Source organism: Cryptomeria japonica, chromosome 4, assembly GCF_030272615.1.
Source record: "Cryptomeria japonica chromosome 4, Sugi_1.0, whole genome shotgun sequence".
Taxonomy (NCBI): domain Eukaryota; kingdom Viridiplantae; phylum Streptophyta; class Pinopsida; order Cupressales; family Cupressaceae; genus Cryptomeria; species Cryptomeria japonica.
Window position 1 is genome coordinate 319,479,073 of NC_081408.1, and position 20,170 is coordinate 319,499,242.

Here is a 20,170-nt window from a genome sequence, read left to right on the forward strand (position 1 = left end):
AAGAGAATTAAATACAATGCATATCTAGTCTCTACATGTTTCAAAAACTCCTTGGCAAAGGTCTTTAGAGTGCATGTGAAGTGTGGTGGTTTCATGTAAACATTTGCACATCTCTAGCATCATTGACTACCTCTTTGATCCAATTGATTGTTCCCATGTCCTTGAGTGCATCATTCATGGCATGCGCACAACAAGAGTCCACAAAATATGTTGTAGGCTGCCTCAATTAATTTCCCTATAGATTTGTGCACATGTTTCATCAATCACTACTTGCAAGACATTCTTTGGCCCAACCTACTGTAGCATTGTAAATTGTATCCTTATACAATTTTGTCCTCAGCTAGCCCTCACCTTGGTGTTTTGGCCTCTAGTGCTCAATGCTTGCTTTGATGCTGCTCATACCGAGAGACATTTGCATTTTCAGCACATGATCTAGCCTTTGTCCAATTTTAAGTCTTGATTGACAGGACCAAGACGCCCTAGGCCTGGCCCTGGCTCAAGACCAAGGCGGTTACCTTAACCGCCTTGGTCCTCCCAATCAGGATCCAAAATAGGACCTTACAATGGTCACTTCATGTGGGTGGCAAATTTGGCTCCGTGTTGGCCTTCTCCGAAAACTTAAATATTTAATAAACGGTCATGTATAAAAGGAAGCCTACCCCCCCTTCGTTTGGTAACTATAACTAAGAGAACTAGGAAATCATAAGTGAGCTCTCAATTGCACTGAAGCAAAATCAATTCAAGTCTATGTGAGCAAGCATTCAAGTATCCATCAAGAATTGAAGGAGGTCAAGTCAAGTTCAAGCATCCGTGGTCAAACCTTCTATTAAGACATTCTACATGGCATCCTAAACCTTTGCATGAGGATTCAAGCAAATTTCATCAAGGTATCAAGTTCAAGCATTTTTAGATCAGATCTAGTCTTTCCCTCAAAAAGAAAGCATTCTACTTCAATTCAATTCCATTTCAATTTCAAGGTTAATTCCTAAACCGGGTTTTGACCTAATGCAAACCCCCATCAACCAAACCTATTTCCTTCTTTCTATGTGTAGGGAATTGTCTCAGGAGTTGTGAGTGAGGAATCCGATAGAGTAGATGACGACAATTTTGACTAAGATTTTGAAGGTGCGAAAAGTAGAAGGCCAAGACTGGCTCCTCTCGGTTCCGGAAACTGTCGACATTCTGACAGTGGATTCTGTGTGTCATCATGATCTGGAAAACATCAAGTTTGTCTACCTCCAATATTCAGATGGCTAGGGTGACATGCACCCTTGGGTCCCGACAATTCTGCCTAAACTTTCTGTCACAAGTTTTGATTTATTTTTGGCATATATGATGGTCTACCTCTTGTTATTTTTGCTATAACCTCCGTAGAGTAAGGAGAGCAAGCCACATGGAATGGAATGCCATTGGCAAAGAAGAAATTGCCAATGGAATTGCCTGCCTCATCCTTATTTTGCACATTGACTAATTTTGCTTTGCAACATCAATACTAGTCATTGTACGTTTCTCCTTAGGTTCTATTTCCTCTAAACTAGGTGGAAAAGCATAATGAATTTGTGAATCTTGATAAGTCTTAGTATAGTAGGAGTAGGATGGTGACCTGTCAAATATAGAGTGGCAAGTACAAGTGTTTGGTCATCACGACAATCCCACAATCTATTTATTTTAACTCTATTTTAAAGTAACAATTACTTACATATGTTTGCACCTTTGCCTTGGACATGAAGGAGGTGTGCATTAATTGTTGTGATGTTGCCTTGAAATTCAAGTTTACAAAAATTTCATCTTCACATCCTAGTGCCTGTTGTTACCCTAAAATTTTCTTCTAATTTGGTTGCAAATTGTTGCAAACGTGACTTATCAACGAGACTCTTGACAAATTCTTCTAATAGCTTGGAAGGGAAATTAAAAGCAAAATTGTCAATCGAACTAGTTACTCATGTTTCATCCCGATTTGTAGTAAGAGTCTTAAAGTCAACCCCCAAAGGCTCTACCTCATGTTGACCCCTTTCATCACTCATGTAGAAGTTTCTGATTCAGAAAACAAGATCCCTTTTGTGATCTCTTCACTATCCAAATACCTTATAGCCCCTGCAGGGTCCTCCTTATTATTCCATATTTTGTTTTCAATTTCATTATTAGATATGTGTAAGACTAATTGCTGGGCCTTATTTTCCCGTCCAGAATTGGCATTAGGCAAGGAAACCAATTTGGGACTGTAATCATTATTTAGATTTGCACTATCCTCAATATTGTCCCATCCTTCATTATCATTGGCTTTAGCACCCTTCTATAGACCTTTGTCTAAGACCAACACGTGGGCACCTTTTTGCCCATATTTGGAATTAGGCAAAGATAGCATATCAGTACTGCATTCCATGTTATGCTCAAAGCTGGTTTTTTTTGTCTTTGGCAGATTATTTGAAATCTTCTATTTTCTAAGATCTATATCTTTAGCCTCAAACTCATGAGCAATATTCAACATTCATAACCTTGGAGGAAGCAATATTGATCATGTTGTGAGGGTTTTTTTCAACAGCCTTAAATGATTCATAACATACATTTTCATGGTCAATTTTACCTCGGGCTCCTCTATAGATGATGTCTCTACATCCCTTGCAAAATCCTCCATTTTGTTGTGATCTTTTTGTTCTTCTCATTTTTTTGTGTCTAACACTATCTCTTGGGCATTTTTTTATGCCCAAAGTTAGTGTTAGGCACAAATGACAAATTATTATCAAGCTCTGTATGGGGGCTTTTATCCCTAGGGAGTAAATGATTATCATCTCCCAACTTAGTGGCTATTGTTTCATTTTTTTGATTCCCCAATATTTCCAATATAGGTTACAGTCTTAGGGTTTAAAGTAAAGGTTTTCGTCTAGGTTGCCGGTGTTAATACATGATAGCTTCGGTAAGATAAATGATTGAATGAGAGATAAATGAAGTCTCTCATTCAATCATTTATCATATCGATAATTATGATGGAAACCTTCAAGCAATTAATTCTTCTTTGATAGCCATTCTACATTTGCATATAAATAACCTATTCAGTTCGATCAAATCCTTAACATTGATAATCATACTATATCATTTGTTTATGTTCATCGATTACTAAATCATGTTCATGCATTCCAATTTGTATAGATTAACATAATTGATAATAATAAATGATTAATCAAACACCGATTAATAGCGGGTTATATGTGCTCCGATAAATATCGTGTGGCATGATAAAGTTTACCGATAGTTAACGGTTGTTAAGTATACGCCGATAGTTATTGGCTGTTAAGTCTAAGCACATGCCGATAGTTATTGGCTGTTAGGATTATGCAAACACCGATAGTCATTGGGTTTTAAAGTATTTACATACCGGTTGACATTAGTAATGAACATGCATTGTTTGGTATTAACAAAGAGGCACCATCAAGTAATGTCTTGATCGGTCATGACCGATCAAGGCATTGCTTGATCGTACCCCACTTGTTATATACATATATTGAATGGCATTTGTGAGATAGGACATAGAAAATAACAAATGCTCTTGTCACCTGCCACAAATAAGGAGATAGTCAGATTCATATATTAATTCAGTAATACATAGAACAAGATCATTTAAATAGAATATAACTTGCATATTGAATGTAAATTGAACATCATTTACAGCCGGTTCGGGTTCGAAGAACTGGTACGTCGGTATGGCAAAATTTTGAAAAGGGGTTTGGGTTCGTTAGTACAAAATCATGTAAATTATATATATATGCAGCTTATAAGCATGAATTAAGATTAGCATGTCACATAGCATCATATAAACAACAAAACCAACATAAACTTGTAATCATAGCATCATGATCATACCATAACAGCATCATATACATCAAGTTTAATATCAAAATGATAAAATATTCAAGTATCATTGTTTCAACTTTCAACAATTTAAAGTTTGATCATCAAATGGATTCTCTAATTCGTCATCTTCATTCTCCTCCTCCTCATCATTGACATTGACATTAGATGAATCAATGCCAATGCCAATGACACTTGCACTTGCACTTTAAGTTTGCTCGCTATTTGAGTCATCAAATGCAACAAGCTGAGAAGTGAATTTATCCAAATCAGTTTGTTTTGGCTCCATATCCCACATCTTCGTTTCCGCTTGATTGTGTGAAATGAGCCAAGTTAATGTTTTAGAACTCACTTTTAGGGTCATTTTAATTTTTTATGTGATGGAATTCAAAAAAAATGAAATTTTGCAAAAAAAAAATCTATTTTTGGGCTGTCAGACCCCTAGGTTTGACTTGGGTCCTCTTGGGTTCGACCTGGGTCCTCCTGGGTTCGCCCTGGTTCGAACCAAGCCTATGAACCACGAACCCTGTCCGAACCACAGGCGAACCAGACCTGAACTCCGAACCAGGACCGTACCGGACCAGTACCAGGGGTTTAGGGGGGCCGAACCCGGTAACTCAGGTTTTTCGTTAATTCTTCCCGTGTTAACAAAAGCATCTTTATTGTTAGCAAAATCTAGCTTAAAACTACTAGGGTTTCCTTCATTTTCATCTTGTGTATCATTTTGCCTAATTTTCTTGACTTAGAATCATTGACAAACTTTTCAACCTCCTCTGTGTTACTCGGAACTCCTATGAGTGGGGATTGTTAAGTTCTCTCAAAATTCTGTGATCAAAATACAAGAGATGGAGATATGATCTGAAAGTTGTATTTAATCTGCTATAGCGTGTTTTGAAGATGCACAACATTATTAATTTCGGTGTGTCCATCCTCCTCAATGTAAGCATGCTATATAAGTGGATGAGGGGTTACGTAGTGAAGACATATGTCTTCCCATGTGGGAAGACACATCTCTTCCCTACGTACTTCTCACCACAGTATATAAACTAGTCACCATTTACTTACCCGATCGGAAGGAGTGCGACTTGTTTGAGAATCGCTTTACCACCCGATACCATGAACGGTGTAAAATTTAATATATATATATATCAGAAGCATGAAATAATACGACCGACGTTACAAAATTTAACACTCCCTCTTAACTAGGGAGGACACATTTCATGTTAGAGAAAACATCACAATTCATCCATTGATTGTGAAGAGAGGAGATATCACACCATAGTGATATTCAAAGATATGGTTCAACAATGAATATCAAGTCTCATGATACTCACCATAACTCATAGTTATCAAGTAAGGTATGTGCACTGGCATCAAGTCACATGATGCCTACCATACTGATAATGATTTCATGGCATGTCCACGAATATTATGTTCATAATATTCACCATGAAGATCTCTATCATAATTATGGTTTATTTAATGATAACAACCAATAGATATCTACCATAATGTCTTAGAGATATATATACTACCATGACATGTCCACAGATATGAAGTCACATGATATCCATCAAGATAGTTAAATTGATAATTGTAAAATCATCACCTTACAATATCAATTTTAAACAAGTGTTCATTATTGAAAAGTCGTCACGCTTCAATAACGTTCACAGAAGGCCCATGCAGTCATGGAGTCACACACATGACAAATAAAAGAGTTTACACACTAAACATCTTTAAATATATTAGTATATCAGAATAAATGAGACTCTATCTCAAAAATAAATAACATTTTCAACGATACCAAGTTTATCTCTAAAGTGTTCAATCTTGATCTTGGAGAGAGGCTTGGTAAGAATGTCTGCAATCTGATCACCTGTACCAATATAATTCAGTCGGATCACATTCCTTTCCACCATATCTCGAACATAGTGATAAGGAATCTCAATGTGTTAAGACCTGTCATGAAATACTGGATTCATTGAAAGCTTGATGCAATTCTGATTGTCACAATAGATGACAATAGGATTTAAGGGCTGACCAAACAGTCCTACAAGCAGTTTCCGAAGCCATACTGCTTCTCTTGCTCCCATGGAGGCTGCAATGTATTCAGCTTCTATAGAACTCTGAGCAACTGAAGACTGTTTTCTACATATCCATGAGATCATTCCTGATCCTAAACTGAAGCAACATCCTGATGTGCTTTTTCTGTCAACTACGCTTCCAGCCCAATCAGAATCAGTGAATCCATGTAGGTCAAGGTCTACATGTTTATACTTCAGACCAAAACCAATAGTTCCTCGAAGATATCTCAGAATATGTTTTGTAGCAACAAGATGTATTTCCCTAGGTTCACACATGAACTGACTTAGTGCATTAACAACATAACATATATCAGGTCTTGTGTTTACCAAATACATCAGAGATCCAATAATCTGTCTGTAGAGGGTAGGATCTGCAAACTCTGATTCTGCAGCTGCTTCCTTTAGTTTGTGCAGATTTGTCTCCATAGGTGTGGTCATGGATGTACAATCCATCATTCCAAATCTCTTGAGTATATCAATGGTGTATTTTCCTTGATTAAGGATTATACCATCTGCCTGCTGCCAAACTTCCAATCCAAGGAAGTAGTGAAAAATTCCTAAATCTTTCATATCAAACTCAGAGGCTAATTCTTTCTTACATCGAGAAATACAATTATCCTCTCCTCTGATTAGTAGATCATCAACATAAAGAATAAGAATTAATAATTCACCATTGATTATCTTGTAGTAGAGATTTGGATTTGCTTCATTCTTGGAAAACCCTAATTCCAAGAGATAGTGATCAATTCTTTCATACCATGCTCTGGGGGCCTGTTTCAGTCCATATAGAGCTTTCTTTAATCTGCAAACATGTGATTCAGCCTTATGAATCACAAAACCTTCAGGTTGCTCCAAATAAACATCTTCTTCAATCTTACCATTCAGAAAAGCAGTCTTAACATCCATTTGATGGACTTTCCATCCTTTAGATGCTGCAATAGACAAAATTGCTCAGACAAAAGTGTATCTGGCAACAGGAGCAAATGTCTCTTCATAGTCAATACCTTCTTTCTGTGAGAAACCTCTAGCAACAAACCTTGCTTTGTGCTTCTCAATGCTGCAATCTGCTGCATGTTTGATTTTGAAGAGCCATTTAGAAGATACCACGGTTTTGTCTTTAGGCCTAGGCATAATATCCAAACATCATTTTTCAGAATTGACTGATACACTTCTGACATGGCATCTTTCCAAACTTGATGCTTGAGCGCATCTCCAACATAGGATGGTTCTGCATCAATGATCTCACTGTTGATGTGTTTTTTATGCACATGCGAACACAGAATAAAATACCAAGGTATCTTATCCTCTCTTGAACAAAGTCTCTCATATGCTATGCTTCGCGATCAAATGAGACAACTCTAAGGTTACGAAATGTCAGGTCTTGACTTGTGGATAAGTTTAGTGGTTTGATGTGATAATGCTGGAATCACAAGGGTACTTACGTTGTACATGAAGGCTCAATCTTATGATGGATCAGGATAAGTATGCCGATAACTTAGGATTTGGCAATGAAGCTCCGGACTTGATTCTTACTAAAAAATGAGCAAAAGGAATAGGGTTCAGGAAATCTATTCTAAACCTAGGAATGTAGGAAATGATGAATGGATCTAGTGGAATCAAACCAGGCAAGGTCTAACAATCAGGTATTAACACAAGCTTAGTGTAATCGTCTAAGGTATACTTAAAGATTTTCAGGCTATCACCATCAAACGTTGACACCATCCAAGTTGATGCTTGTCAAAGGACGAGTAATAGTTGAAGTTAACCTTACTTAAAATTCCAGTTGACCACACAAGGCGAACTTACCAGTGGCAAGAGGCTAGTGGTATAAATTAAGGATTCCAAGTTGATGCTTGTCAAAGGACGAGTAATAGTTGAAGTTAAGCTTACTTAAAATTCCAGTTGACCACACAAGGCGAACTTACCAGCGGCAAGAGGCTAGTGGTATAAATTAAGGATTCCACACGAATAAATTCAACAAATCTTCCACTCAATCTAACATACATGAAAATAAATTATAATCTAACTTCTAATCTAACTTGGAGGAATTGAGAACCATGAATGCAAATACAACACTTGAAGAGCAAAATCACCAACAATTGAACAATGATTAGGATTCAAATAGCTGCAGCATATACCAACTATTCTACAAAAACTCTCCCTTACAAATCAAAGACAAGGAGGCATATATAGAGTCTCTTACAAGTTGGATGGCCAAGATTGATCCAAGAACAACGGCCGAGATTACAAGATAAAACCCTAATTAGGGTTTGTACAACCACCATTACATTGGCCAATAAGAAACGAGGGTAGGTAAGATAAATAATATTTGATGTAGCGCCATGTGTCACCTATTCCCTCCTTGAATGAATGTTGACTTGGTACCCTTTGATTGAACGAGTGGTGACTAGGATGCCACCACAACTTGCCTTATACACTTAACCAATTTGTCTTGTCTATTCTTTATCTTCACAATGTTTGGAATCCCTTATGATACTTTACATTCCATCCTTATGTTAAGGAATTCGATGAATTGTTCCCTCCTTATGTTCGGAAAATTTCCCAATCTTGGAATCCTGAAATATTTCCTTCCTTGACGCACTTTGATATTGAAATTCCTTGATGTAGTTCTGGATTTCTTGATGTAAAATCCTTTGTGTTCATTTCTTGAATTTGCTTTCCTTCATTTGTTCACCATCAAGGTGAAGTCTTCTTCATGATTGATCTAGTCCTCATCTTCACCTTCTGGAATCTCTATCCGGAAATCCCCATCCAATCTTTGAAGTATTGATCTTCCTTATCCTCATTGCGTGCATCTTCCTTCACTTCAAGCCTTGATCATCGTACATCCTTTCCTCGCAACAGTCCTGCAAAACGAATAAGCATTGATTCAAACACTAGTATGATAAACTTAACTTCAACCTTGGTGGGAAATTCATCCGCATATGGACTGATCATTCCTCAAAACCATCCGCATTATCCTTGTCCATTCTTCACTTGGTGGAAATTTGATGTCTATCTGGTCAACTTCCTTCCTTTGTAATTCTGCCCTGCAGTGGAAATCCGACCCTCATCTAGACTCTTGTCCTTGAAAATCTTGTGTTGACTGGATCACCATTCCATGGAATGGAAATCCGAGCACCATTAGGACTTTGTTCCTGACATTTGTCCCAACATGTGATAGGTAATCTTAGAAAATTGTAACACCAATTCTGGAAAATATGAAGGTCCGGATTAAAGTTTGAAAGATTTCCCTTATGAAAAACCGATTTTCAGACTTAGGATAAGTCTGATCATAATTGCTAAGTCTGAAGACACCCATGTAAACTCAGAAAATCAAGTATTTGGAGCCCAAAAATGAATGTCCATGTCTGGAAATATCACTTGGAGGTCTGAAAACATTCAGAAAGTGACTGATTTTTCATACCAAAGTTGTAATAAAAGTCTGATTTTCTGAGGACAAAGTCTGAATACGCCCTCCAATGTCTGAAAATACTCAGAAAATGGTGTATTGAAGTATGATTTTATGGTTCTTAAGTCTGAATACACCCTCTGAAAGTCTGAAAATGGCTCCAAAAAGTCTGAAGACACTCTGAAAATGATGAATATCAATGGCTGGAAGTGGTCACAGCCATGTCACATGCTTGCCTTTGAATTATTTTGACCTTCTAAACTTAGAAATGGTCACATCTGAGGACGACTACTTTGCTGAAAATGAGGTTTCAGTCTGAAGACAACCTGGTATACTAAGAAAAATGTCAAAAATGGTGCCCAAAAGTATACCACAATTCTGAAAATGCTTGGAAAAGGGTGTGGAAAAGTCTGATTTTTAGTTCTTAAAGTTTGAAGACACCCTTCCAAGGTCCAACAATGGCTGCCCAATGTCTTAAGACAACCTACAACTTCAATAAATCAGTCATTTAAACTTGTCGCAGTCGTAGGAAATACCTGTAGTTGATGGATTTCACCTTCCGAAAGTGAAGTTTGTCAAATCTGGGCACAAACAAAGGGGCTGGTAAAAAAATATCTAAGTCTGAAGACAAATCTGAAAATGGAGTTTCAGACTTGGATCAACAATGGAAGCTCCACCAAATGCCCAAAAAACTCATAAGAAATGACGCCCAAGTAAAATTTTCTAAGTTGGCAAGTGGCTGGAAATGAAAATCAGTCTGAAGACAACTTGCAACTATGGAGTTTCAGACTTTAACAACAATGGCAGCCCTTGAAAATGCATTGAAAACTCCTCCAAACAGCCCTTAACCAAAATCGCCTTAGTGTGGATGAGTTGGGCAATGAAGAGTAATTCTGAAAATGTGTTCCCAGCGAACAATGGAGGTCAAATCACTCTTAGCAATGGCGCCCAACAAGGTCTCAAAATAATGGCAGCCACCAAGCATGAAGAAAATCACCCGAAACAACGACACAAAGCATTCCCAAATAAAAACCAAAATTTTCCTTGCTATGGCGCCATTTCAAAATTCTGAAAATGTCTTCAATGGCAGCTCGGATCTGCAACAATGGAGGTTGGAATAACCAAGGTGGAAAAAATGGAGGAGGAAAGAATCCTCAACCCAACACTTCACTTCAACACTTTGCCAAAATTTGCCAATAAGGGAGAAAAATCACCTTTCATGGAGACACCTAGCAGATTGAATAATAAAATAATGTTGGAGACTCCTCTCATATACTTGCTTCAGCCCAAAATGAGGTTTCTATATTTTGGTCAAACAACATAGCCCTAGCAGCTTCTACTATAGTCCTATTCTTTCTTTCAGCCACCCCATTTTGTTGTGGGTTATAAGGTATAGTTAACTCCCTCTTAATCCCAGCATTTATACAATAATCTTTAAACATATCAGAAGTGTATTCCCCCCTGTTGTCTATTCTTAAGGTTATGGTTTTCTTACCTGTCACATTTTTTGCAAGAGCTTTGAATTCCTTAAATTTAGAAAGGATTTCTTCAAACTCTTTGTACCTCAGAAAATATATCCAGGTCTTCCTAGAATAATCATCTACAAATATTACATAATATAAAAATCCCCCTAATGAGGGTACAGACATGGGTCCACATAAATCAGAATGAACTAATTCTAATACATTTTTGGATTTACTATTGCTAGAATTAAAAGACCTTTTAGTATTCTTTCCCAAGGCACACCCTTTGCAAGCTCCTTCAGATTTTTGACTTAGCTTGGGTAAGCTGATCACCATCTTCTCTATCTTAGGTAGGGCATGGAAATGAAGGTGCCCTAATCTTCTGTGCCAAAGTTCATTCGAATCTGGAGTCTCATAAATCAAGACTAGAGGTGGAGTGGTGCAAAGTCTGTAGAGGCTCCCTTGTCTTACTCCAATGGTGTGGGCTTTCTTGATGGTGGAGTTCTTTGGCCAAGCAAGTACCTTTCCTTCCATAAAGGTTAATCTGTAACCCTTATCTTCAAGTGCAGAAACTGAGACAAGGTTTCTCTTTATACTATGTACAAATAGAACTCTAGTCAGCTGTAGGGATATGCCTGACTTTAGGTTGATATTGTAGGTTCCTATCCCCATATCTGGATAATTTGAGTCATCACCAATTGTCACTTGTTCATTTGAACTTTCCACAAGTGTATCTAGGTGCTCACGAAATCCAGTGATGTGTCGAGATGCTTCGCTGTCAATCACCCATGTGTTGAAATTGGAGGTGACTTGACTAGAGAGGGTCGAGTAGAAGACTAGCTTCTCGGATTTCTCCCTTTCTTAATTTCTGCCATTGAAGCTTGTTGTTTGATCCTGTCTGGACACTTCATTGCATAGTGCCCATATTGGTCACATCTGAAACATTGTACTTCAGAAATATCTCTCTTCTTCTTTGAAGAACTCTTCCCATTTGAGTTGTTGTCCCTCTTTCTCTTAAAGTTCTTCTTCTTTCCTTTCTTGTGGGAATTAGAGTTTAGAACTTGAATGTCTTCATTACCATTGTTTTGTTTTATTTGTCTTGTGACAAGCCGAGATTCCTCTTGAATGTAATCGGTTTTCAATCTATCAAACTTGGGAAATTTAGAACGAGCACTGATTTCTTGAATGAATGATTCCCATGAGGTAGGAAGTCCATTTAGGGCCATCATAGCAAGTTCTTTGTTGTCTACTAGATGTCCAATAGTGGATTGTTGATCCCTAAGCTCAGTGATCCTCAAGAAATAGGATGTAACTGTTTCTCCTTTATTCATCTTTATATGGTGTAGTTGATTCTTTAGGGTGAGAGCGCTGCTAGTGTTGTTGATTTCATAAATGTCAGCTAGTGCTTTGAACATCTGAAAGGCCGTCTCATATTTAGAAATAACTGGTACAATGTGGTCTCTTATTGAATCCACAATTATCTTAAGGGCCTTCTCACTATCCTTGCTCCACTGAATTTTCTCTGTATCATCAGAGGGTTTAGGAATTTCACTTTTGACATGGGAGTCAATTTTATTTTCTTTCAAAACAAGCATGATCTTGAATTTCCAAGATACAAAATTTGATGCTCCATCTAATCTATCTTCAAACCTAACTCCGGTTGCCATTAGATTTATGGGAATGTGATCTTAGTAAGAGCTTGGTGAAAGTTTATGAGATCGTTACAAAATTTTAATATAATCTTCCTTAACTTGGCTCTGATACCATGTTGAGACATGGACCGGCTAGGACTCGAACCTAGGACCTTCCATTAGCTGCTGGAGTGCTCTACCACTGAGCTACTGGCCCCTCTTGGACCAGTCCATTGTCAGTCCAGGTGTGGCTTAACACCAACACCCCCCCTTAAGCTACACCTCTCGTGTGCTTGGGGCTCCTAGCCTGGACCTAGCTCTGATACCATGTTCAGTTCTTTCAAAATTTTGTGATCAAAATAGAAGAGATGGAGATATGATCTGAAAGTTGTATTTTATCTGGTATAGCGTGTTTTGAAGATGCACAACACTTATTAATTTCGGTGTGTCCATCCTCCTGAATGTAAACATGCTATATAAGTGGATGAGGGGTTACATAGTGAAGAGATATGTCTTCCCACGTGGGAAGACACATCTCTTCCCTACGTACCTCTCACCACAGTATATAAACTAGTCACCATTTACTTACCTGATTGGAAGGAGTGCGACTTGTTTGAGAATCGCTTTACCACTCGATACCATGAACGGTGTAAAAATAAATAAATATATATATATATCGGAAACATGAAATAGTACGACCGACGTTACAAAATTTAATAGAAATTGCAGGGTTACCAAGGTCATACTCAGCAACAGGGGTTTTATATGATTTTCCATCTTCTCTACAGTATCATCATGAGCTAAAGAATTGTTAACTTGACTATGGTTTATAGTGGAGGTTTTTAACATACATTCCTCTGCGCTAGACAAAGCAACATTTCTGTTAGCAGACTAGGTTATTTCCACTAGGGCTTTCCTTGACCTCCACATGACTATTCTTATAGTTAACTGAAACATTATGTCTATGGTTAGAACCAGTGAAATTCTCAGCACCTACTCTCTCACATATGATTTTACAATTTAGCACTATGAAAGGACTGATGTTAATGCATCATCAAGATAAGTTGTATGCAATGTATATCACTGCTTTGGAATGGATGCATTGAGGTACCTATGGAAGCATGCTAATGGAGAAAATTATATTTCTTGAGAATGATTCTTTTTCTTTTTTCGTCTGCTTCTGTTATTGAGATAGCATGCTTGGATGTAATGACCTACAGGTAACATATATGTTTGATAAGAAAAAGTGAAGTCTTCTGATGCAAAGCAACAATTACAGTCCTATCGAGTAGTGTTGTGATGCATTATGTGTTTGTGATGGGAATCTAAATATTGAAAATGAATATTTACAAGGAACTTTTCATAACATGTATTAATAATGTGAACATAGTCCATTTAAAAAAATGTAAGTTTGTGCAACATCTTAAGCTAGGGTGATCTTTTGGGATTGGCCTACATTCATAACAATTAAATGTGATGTATGGTTTTGTCACTTTCCTGTCTAATTCTCCATAAGGTCATGTCAAGAATTTAAATTTTTGTCCACTAAAAATATTGTTACAACTTAACTAGTTGTTGGAGGATTTCCTTAGTAATTTACCTTTTTTGTTTAAAAGAGGGGAAAACACTTTTGACCTGGAGCCATGAACTAGTGAGGTCACAAATGGGGGACATCGTCCCCAACATACACTCAACAATAACAGCCCAACGGGGTCTGAACCTTGGTGGCTACCATCACATTTACAATACTAGCTCCTTAGTAACTTGTTTATAATAATTAATTTATATTTATTTTCAGAATACTGCGTTGAAATGTAATGAGAGATTTACTAGCAATATTAAGGTTTATGTCAAATCCATACAATCTATTTGGGTTTTTGAATGGGAGTTGTTTTTACTTTTTACATTTTGTAATTTGTCAATGTGCCAAATCACTTTTACTTAGAAAAAAAGAAAAAAAAAAACTATGGTAAGTTTCCCTCTTTTTATCCATTCATTGGCTTGACTTTTGACTAAGATGCCATGACTGACCCACTACTTGTACCTGAGATTGACTGGTGAGGAACAAAATGCCCAGACTTTGATTTGTTAGGTTACTTTGCTGTTTTAAAACTGTCCATTTTCAGAATGTCTTCTGGGGCTTTGAATTTTGGGTTGTTATGAAACCCTATTAAGTTGCCATTTAATTACATTGTAACTAATTGACATATTGCTTTGAATTTCCTATTGATGCCAATGGATTTTTTTTTCATTGTAGGGGTAATGGGTCTTGTCTTATTTAAGGTGACTAGCCTTATAGTAACTGGATATTCTCATGTATTGGCCCTTTCAATGTGTAGCTTGAGGAGATTATTTTGATTTTCAAGGGTATGCATGAACATCTTGGAGTACAACCATCCTCATCATCTTACAACAAGCTTATTGAGCATTACTGTGGGACTTTTAAGGTATGTTTATGGTCTTATTTTTTAATCTAGTTTCTGTCTTGAGGTTTTATAATTGAAGGGAAACTAGCTAAATCTCCCATTAGCTATGAGTAACAATTGATATATGAGAGGAATCTCATAATATTATTAGTGCCAATCACCTATACATTATTGAAATGTGCAATTCGTTTGAAGCATTCTGGGTAAAATTACATCTTCTTTTTTAGAATGAATCCATCAATTTATATGTATAGTTTTATCTTAATGAATTATTGCATAGTTTTGAATTTATCAAATGAAAAATACATGAATCTTGATTCAAGCGAATGAGAAAGGGAATGGGTTACAATGAATTTATAGAGTAAGATATCTTTGTTTAGAAGAGGAACAAGACAATAGTGTGGGTATACTAATGCAGAATTGAGTGATATGACATTTTTAGGTATTGAATATAAAGATTTCATATGTTATATGATTAATGATTTTGAACATATCTATGAAAGATCTTTTAATTTTTTAATGAAATGGGTGACCATAACATGTATCCAAATGACATTCTCTTTGATGTTCCTTTTTAGATCATCTAGGTAGAAGTTTGTTGGTGATTGTTTCTAGTACTATCCTTAAGAAATCGGAAATCCTTTATGAAGTTGTTTGAACTTCCAAACATTAGTTTCTAGTACTATCCTTAAAAAATACTCGATGAAGTTGTTTGAACTTCCAAACATTAGTTAGAGAGACTAATCCTAGCAGAATGTCAAGATTTTGGAATTTACACCTACCTTGAAAGATAGTGATGAGCAAGAGACACCTCTAGTTAACCATCTTGGGTATGATGATGACAATGCTGATGAAATAAATCTTACTTTCTTTTTACATTGTCAACTACACAAATCCAATATATATTGGCTTTTTCAAAGCCCTTTTTTCATGCTATTGCTTATCCAAACATGGACATGGACCATGTCATGTCCCCATCTTTTTGATGCAATTCCCACATTGCATTTGTTGAATAAAGAGACTTAAAAATTAATAAGGGAAAAAGTAACTTTATAAGCCTAAGTTTATTGTTTTAATAAAGGCTTATGTTTTAATAAAGTGACCCCTTTAATGTCAATGCCACCCCTTTGCTCAAATCACTTAAATGACATGGCATGGTGGGACCCTTGTCTTACTTTAAAAGCCTTTAAGCCTTTCAGCTACGTAGACCCAAAAGATGCCAAGGAAGATGCTTTTTTAGTTGGATATTCCATTTAGGGTTACACCACTCCTTGGAAAAGGTTATTAGACTTTTTGGAGGAGGGAATTGGCATTATGTTATTATTTTATTTTCTGATTTTCTCAGCTTTGCATTAGCAGCAGAAATTGCAGGTGTTTGGAGGATGTAAACCCTTAGATCTGCATTGGTAGTGGAGGTGTACCCACTAATTTGCCCACGTGGGACAAGGATGTGCCTTGTCTAGACCCAATGGGGGTCAATTTAGCAACAAAACCAGCCCAACAATCACCATTAGGTATGATATATCAGTTCTGAGTAGTTTGTCTTGAAATTAATTACAGCAAGTGTGGGTTTCGTAATTGCAGCCGTACCACTCTAGGCAATGTCGTACCATTCTAGAAGGCTGTGCATCAATTTAAAATTAAATGGAGGGTTCTAACTCCATTTCTTGTGCTTGATCTCATTGTTGGCATTAGAAAGGGTAGTGTGGAAGAAATCACAGTCAACTGACTAGATTTGTGATCAGGGTGAGCAAAACAGTGGGAAAAGAAGGTCAAAATTGTATAATTTTGCCTGGCAAAGGTTGGATTTCCAGCTGGTAATTGGGTTCTTGCCCAATTTGTTATTGGTAATTCATCTTATGGCAGAATAAGTAGATTGGATCCACTGATCTGCTCCTACACCATCCTTTTCAGCTTGTATCTATTTTCTGGATAGCAAACCAGCCTCAAACCCTAGCACTGGATCCTTGGTATGTTTTCTGCTTGTACATGTGAATGTTATTTCACTTCTAGATGATTGTAATCTGCTGTCATATAAAAAATCAGAAGCTGATCTCTTGGTTACATTTCATTTTTATGTTGTTTCTTGTCATATGTTGCAAACCCCATCACCAAAAAACAACACAAAAGAAACGAACTCTTCGGCATCTTTTGTCTAGTCTCTAAGAACACCAAAAAGGCTCCAAAATATAGTTTATTAAATTAAAATTTAAACAGGGCAGCAAAAGACCTATTTAGGGATCTTTCAGTGGTATTAGAGTTGAAGATCCTGCCAGCCTGGGGGTCATCAGAATAATTCTATGCAGCGGGGCAGATTTGGCACCTACAGATATTACACACGCAGGAGACCTAGAGTGGATTTAAATTTTGTCACAGAACCACCCTTTGAGACTAATATGGGTGATACACTTGAAGGACAGTGGAGCCCACCAAGACAGGAGAGACAAATTCCACTCAATCCTGATGAGATTATGAGGAGCTTGGCTGAAACACAACCAAGAATTGTTGAAGCAATCAACAGGTTACAGGGCACACTTGACAGAATGGATTTGGGAAATAATAGGGGAAGCCACAGGATCCGTAGCAGGACAGTATCAGCTGCAGGAAGTAGGGGCAGTAGTAGAAGTCCATCTTCCCCGAGTAATGCATCCATCTCAACACGGAGGGACAGGACCCATACTAGGACAGCGGATAGGCCTACGCTCCCACAGTTCATCCCTAGAGATGTACCACTGTTGGCTGAGCCTCATAATGGAATCACCTTCCAAGACATTGTCATGGCAGCCAGTGATGAGTGGGCACTTTTGCCGCAGCATGCTAGGGATGCCTTTCCCTTACATCAGTATTGTATGCAGCGCAGGATGCTAACTGAGGTCAGAATGACAGGTGGCCCTGACAACAATGGAATAATGATTCGAAGAGAGCTATTGGTAAGCTCTCTATGTCCACATTTGATGGTGTTGGTTCTACCAGTGCACGAGCTTGGGTCCACAAATTGGACATCTATTTATCCCTGAAGCCCATGATTGAGGATGAGGCTATACAGTTTGCTGTTTTACACTTGGAGGGAGTTGCATATGACTGGTGGCACCATGGTTTGGTTACGCAAAACCATACCCTTATTCACTCTTATACTAAGTTCACCGAGAGATTGATTGCCAGGTTTGACAGGAAGGATATAGAACTGTATTATAGGGACTTAGCTCTACTTAGGCAGTTAGGACATGTGGAAACTTATATTAATGAGTTTCAGCGGATAGCAGTGATGGTTCCTGAGATGCCTGATAGGAGAGTGGTTATGTTGTTTTTTGAGGGTCTACATGAGAGACTCAGGGGACTAGTTAAGGCTTTAAGGCCTGGGACAGTACAGGAGGCCATTCAGCTTACCTTAGATCTTGACACTCCTCCTCCCCCATCCACTTTCCAGCAAAACAAAAACTTCACCAGGAACTCTAAACCTTTCTGTGATAACCCCTAAGGTATCACATAATGTAAAAGTATTTACATAATGCCAATATATTTATAGATTAATTAAATAAGTTCCAAATAAACAAATGATTAAACTAATAAAATATATTTAAACATATAAATAATGTCAATCAAATATTTAATATATTTGAATATGACAAAAGAGAATTATTTAATATTTAATAAATCTTTTACCAAATAAAATAAAATAATAATAATAATAAGCAAAGCAAATAATAATAAATACACAAACAAGTTAAAACATTTAATGCCCCCCCCCCCCCCCCCGATTACCTCCGCACAAGAGGTGCGACGGTAATCACAGCCTAAGCTGTGATCACCGTCGCACCCCTCCATGCGGAAGGGCACCGTGAAGGGGTACAACCCCTCATGGGATGCTAATAAATACGGGGAAAGGAGAAGGCAAGGGGAGTAGCAACCGGCGTGGGAAGGAAGGAGACATTGGCTGCGCACAAACAGGTACGTGTAATGTGTTTCACGTAATGTTAATAAATGTTAATATCTAAATAACATTAATAATATGAGGGTCAGCATGCTATACAATTTGTTTTATTTTAATAATGAATATAAGTAATATGTGAATATCAAGAACGTAGGTAATTAGCATGTTAATATTATTTACTTCGTTAATGAATGCAATATATAGTTTAACACATTAGGGAATGAACATATTTGATTAATGAAATTAATAACAATATGTGATAGTTAGGCATATTTAAATATATGTTAACAAATACATATTAAGGAATGGTTAAGAATATGTGTTAATAATGTGAATTAAGAAATGGAAATAATAATTAAGTTGTCAAATGCAATATAAATATGATTAAATAATGAAGGCCATAGGGGGGGGACTCCCTTAAGCCTAATGGAGGGATACGCGAATCACTGGTTGGCAGTATATATATATATATATATATATATATATATATATATATATACTGATGATCTATATGCATATATGAATGGCTTGGTTGACAAGTTCATCCAAGAAGAGACGAATCTGGTCGGTCCCCTCTAATGGACTTGGGTGATGAGGAACATCACCCAAGGCAAGGAATTGACTTATGGTTTGCCTTGGATGGCTTGGGTGTAAGAAATTACACTCAAGACAAGGATCGAATTAACCTTCGATTTCCTAGATGCCTTGGGTGTAATAAATTACACCCAAGACAGGAATCAAATTAAAACCTTGGTTCCCGGATGACTTGGATGTAAGAAAAGTCAGGAATCGAATTCACCTTCGTTTTCCTGGATGGCTTGGGACCAAGAGTGGTTCCAAGAAGGCGAGCCTCACAGCCGCCTAAGGACATACTTTGTATGGCATCGTATCCTTTTTATAGATAAGAATTGTGATTAATGTTAATTAAGTAATCTTAAAATTAAATTGCAAGATGATGTAGTGACAAATTAGTGTATATGTTGTATTCTAACGATTTGTTTTGTAGGACAGTGATTCCTAACTTGTAGGGACATTACACTTTCCAAAAGACTTCTTAGTTTCAGCAAGGCAATACTTCTGCCCCAAAATTTGATTCGGAGTCTAGGAATGAGTTGAGAAGGAAGAAACTATGTTTTACTTGCAAGGAGCCTTGGGAACCTGGTCACCGATGCAGTGGAAAGGGAAAGGTCCATCTTATTGAGGTCCATTTAGATGGTGATGAGGACCATGTTGCTGATTCAGATCCAGATAATGAGTATGATGATTAGAAGACACCTCAGATTGAGTTAGATGTTCAAGAGGGTACTGATATGGTTGATGTTGTTGTGGCTACGCTTTCAAGATATCCTAAGTTTGATGCTTTCAGACTTAAGG

The 20,170-nt window shown here is 37.3% G+C and overlaps 1 protein-coding gene across 1 annotated transcript in view; it reads left to right on the forward strand.

Annotated features, from left to right (window-relative positions):
* Window positions 1-20,170, forward strand: part of LOC131041666 (pentatricopeptide repeat-containing protein At4g21880, mitochondrial) — a 243,876-nt gene that overhangs the window by 62,900 nt on the left and 160,806 nt on the right. The window contains exon 5 of the mRNA XM_057974816.2: window positions 14,779-14,886. Coding sequence (XP_057830799.2) covers window positions 14,779-14,886 — 108 coding nt within the window. The remainder of the gene's footprint in view (window positions 1-14,778; window positions 14,887-20,170) is intronic.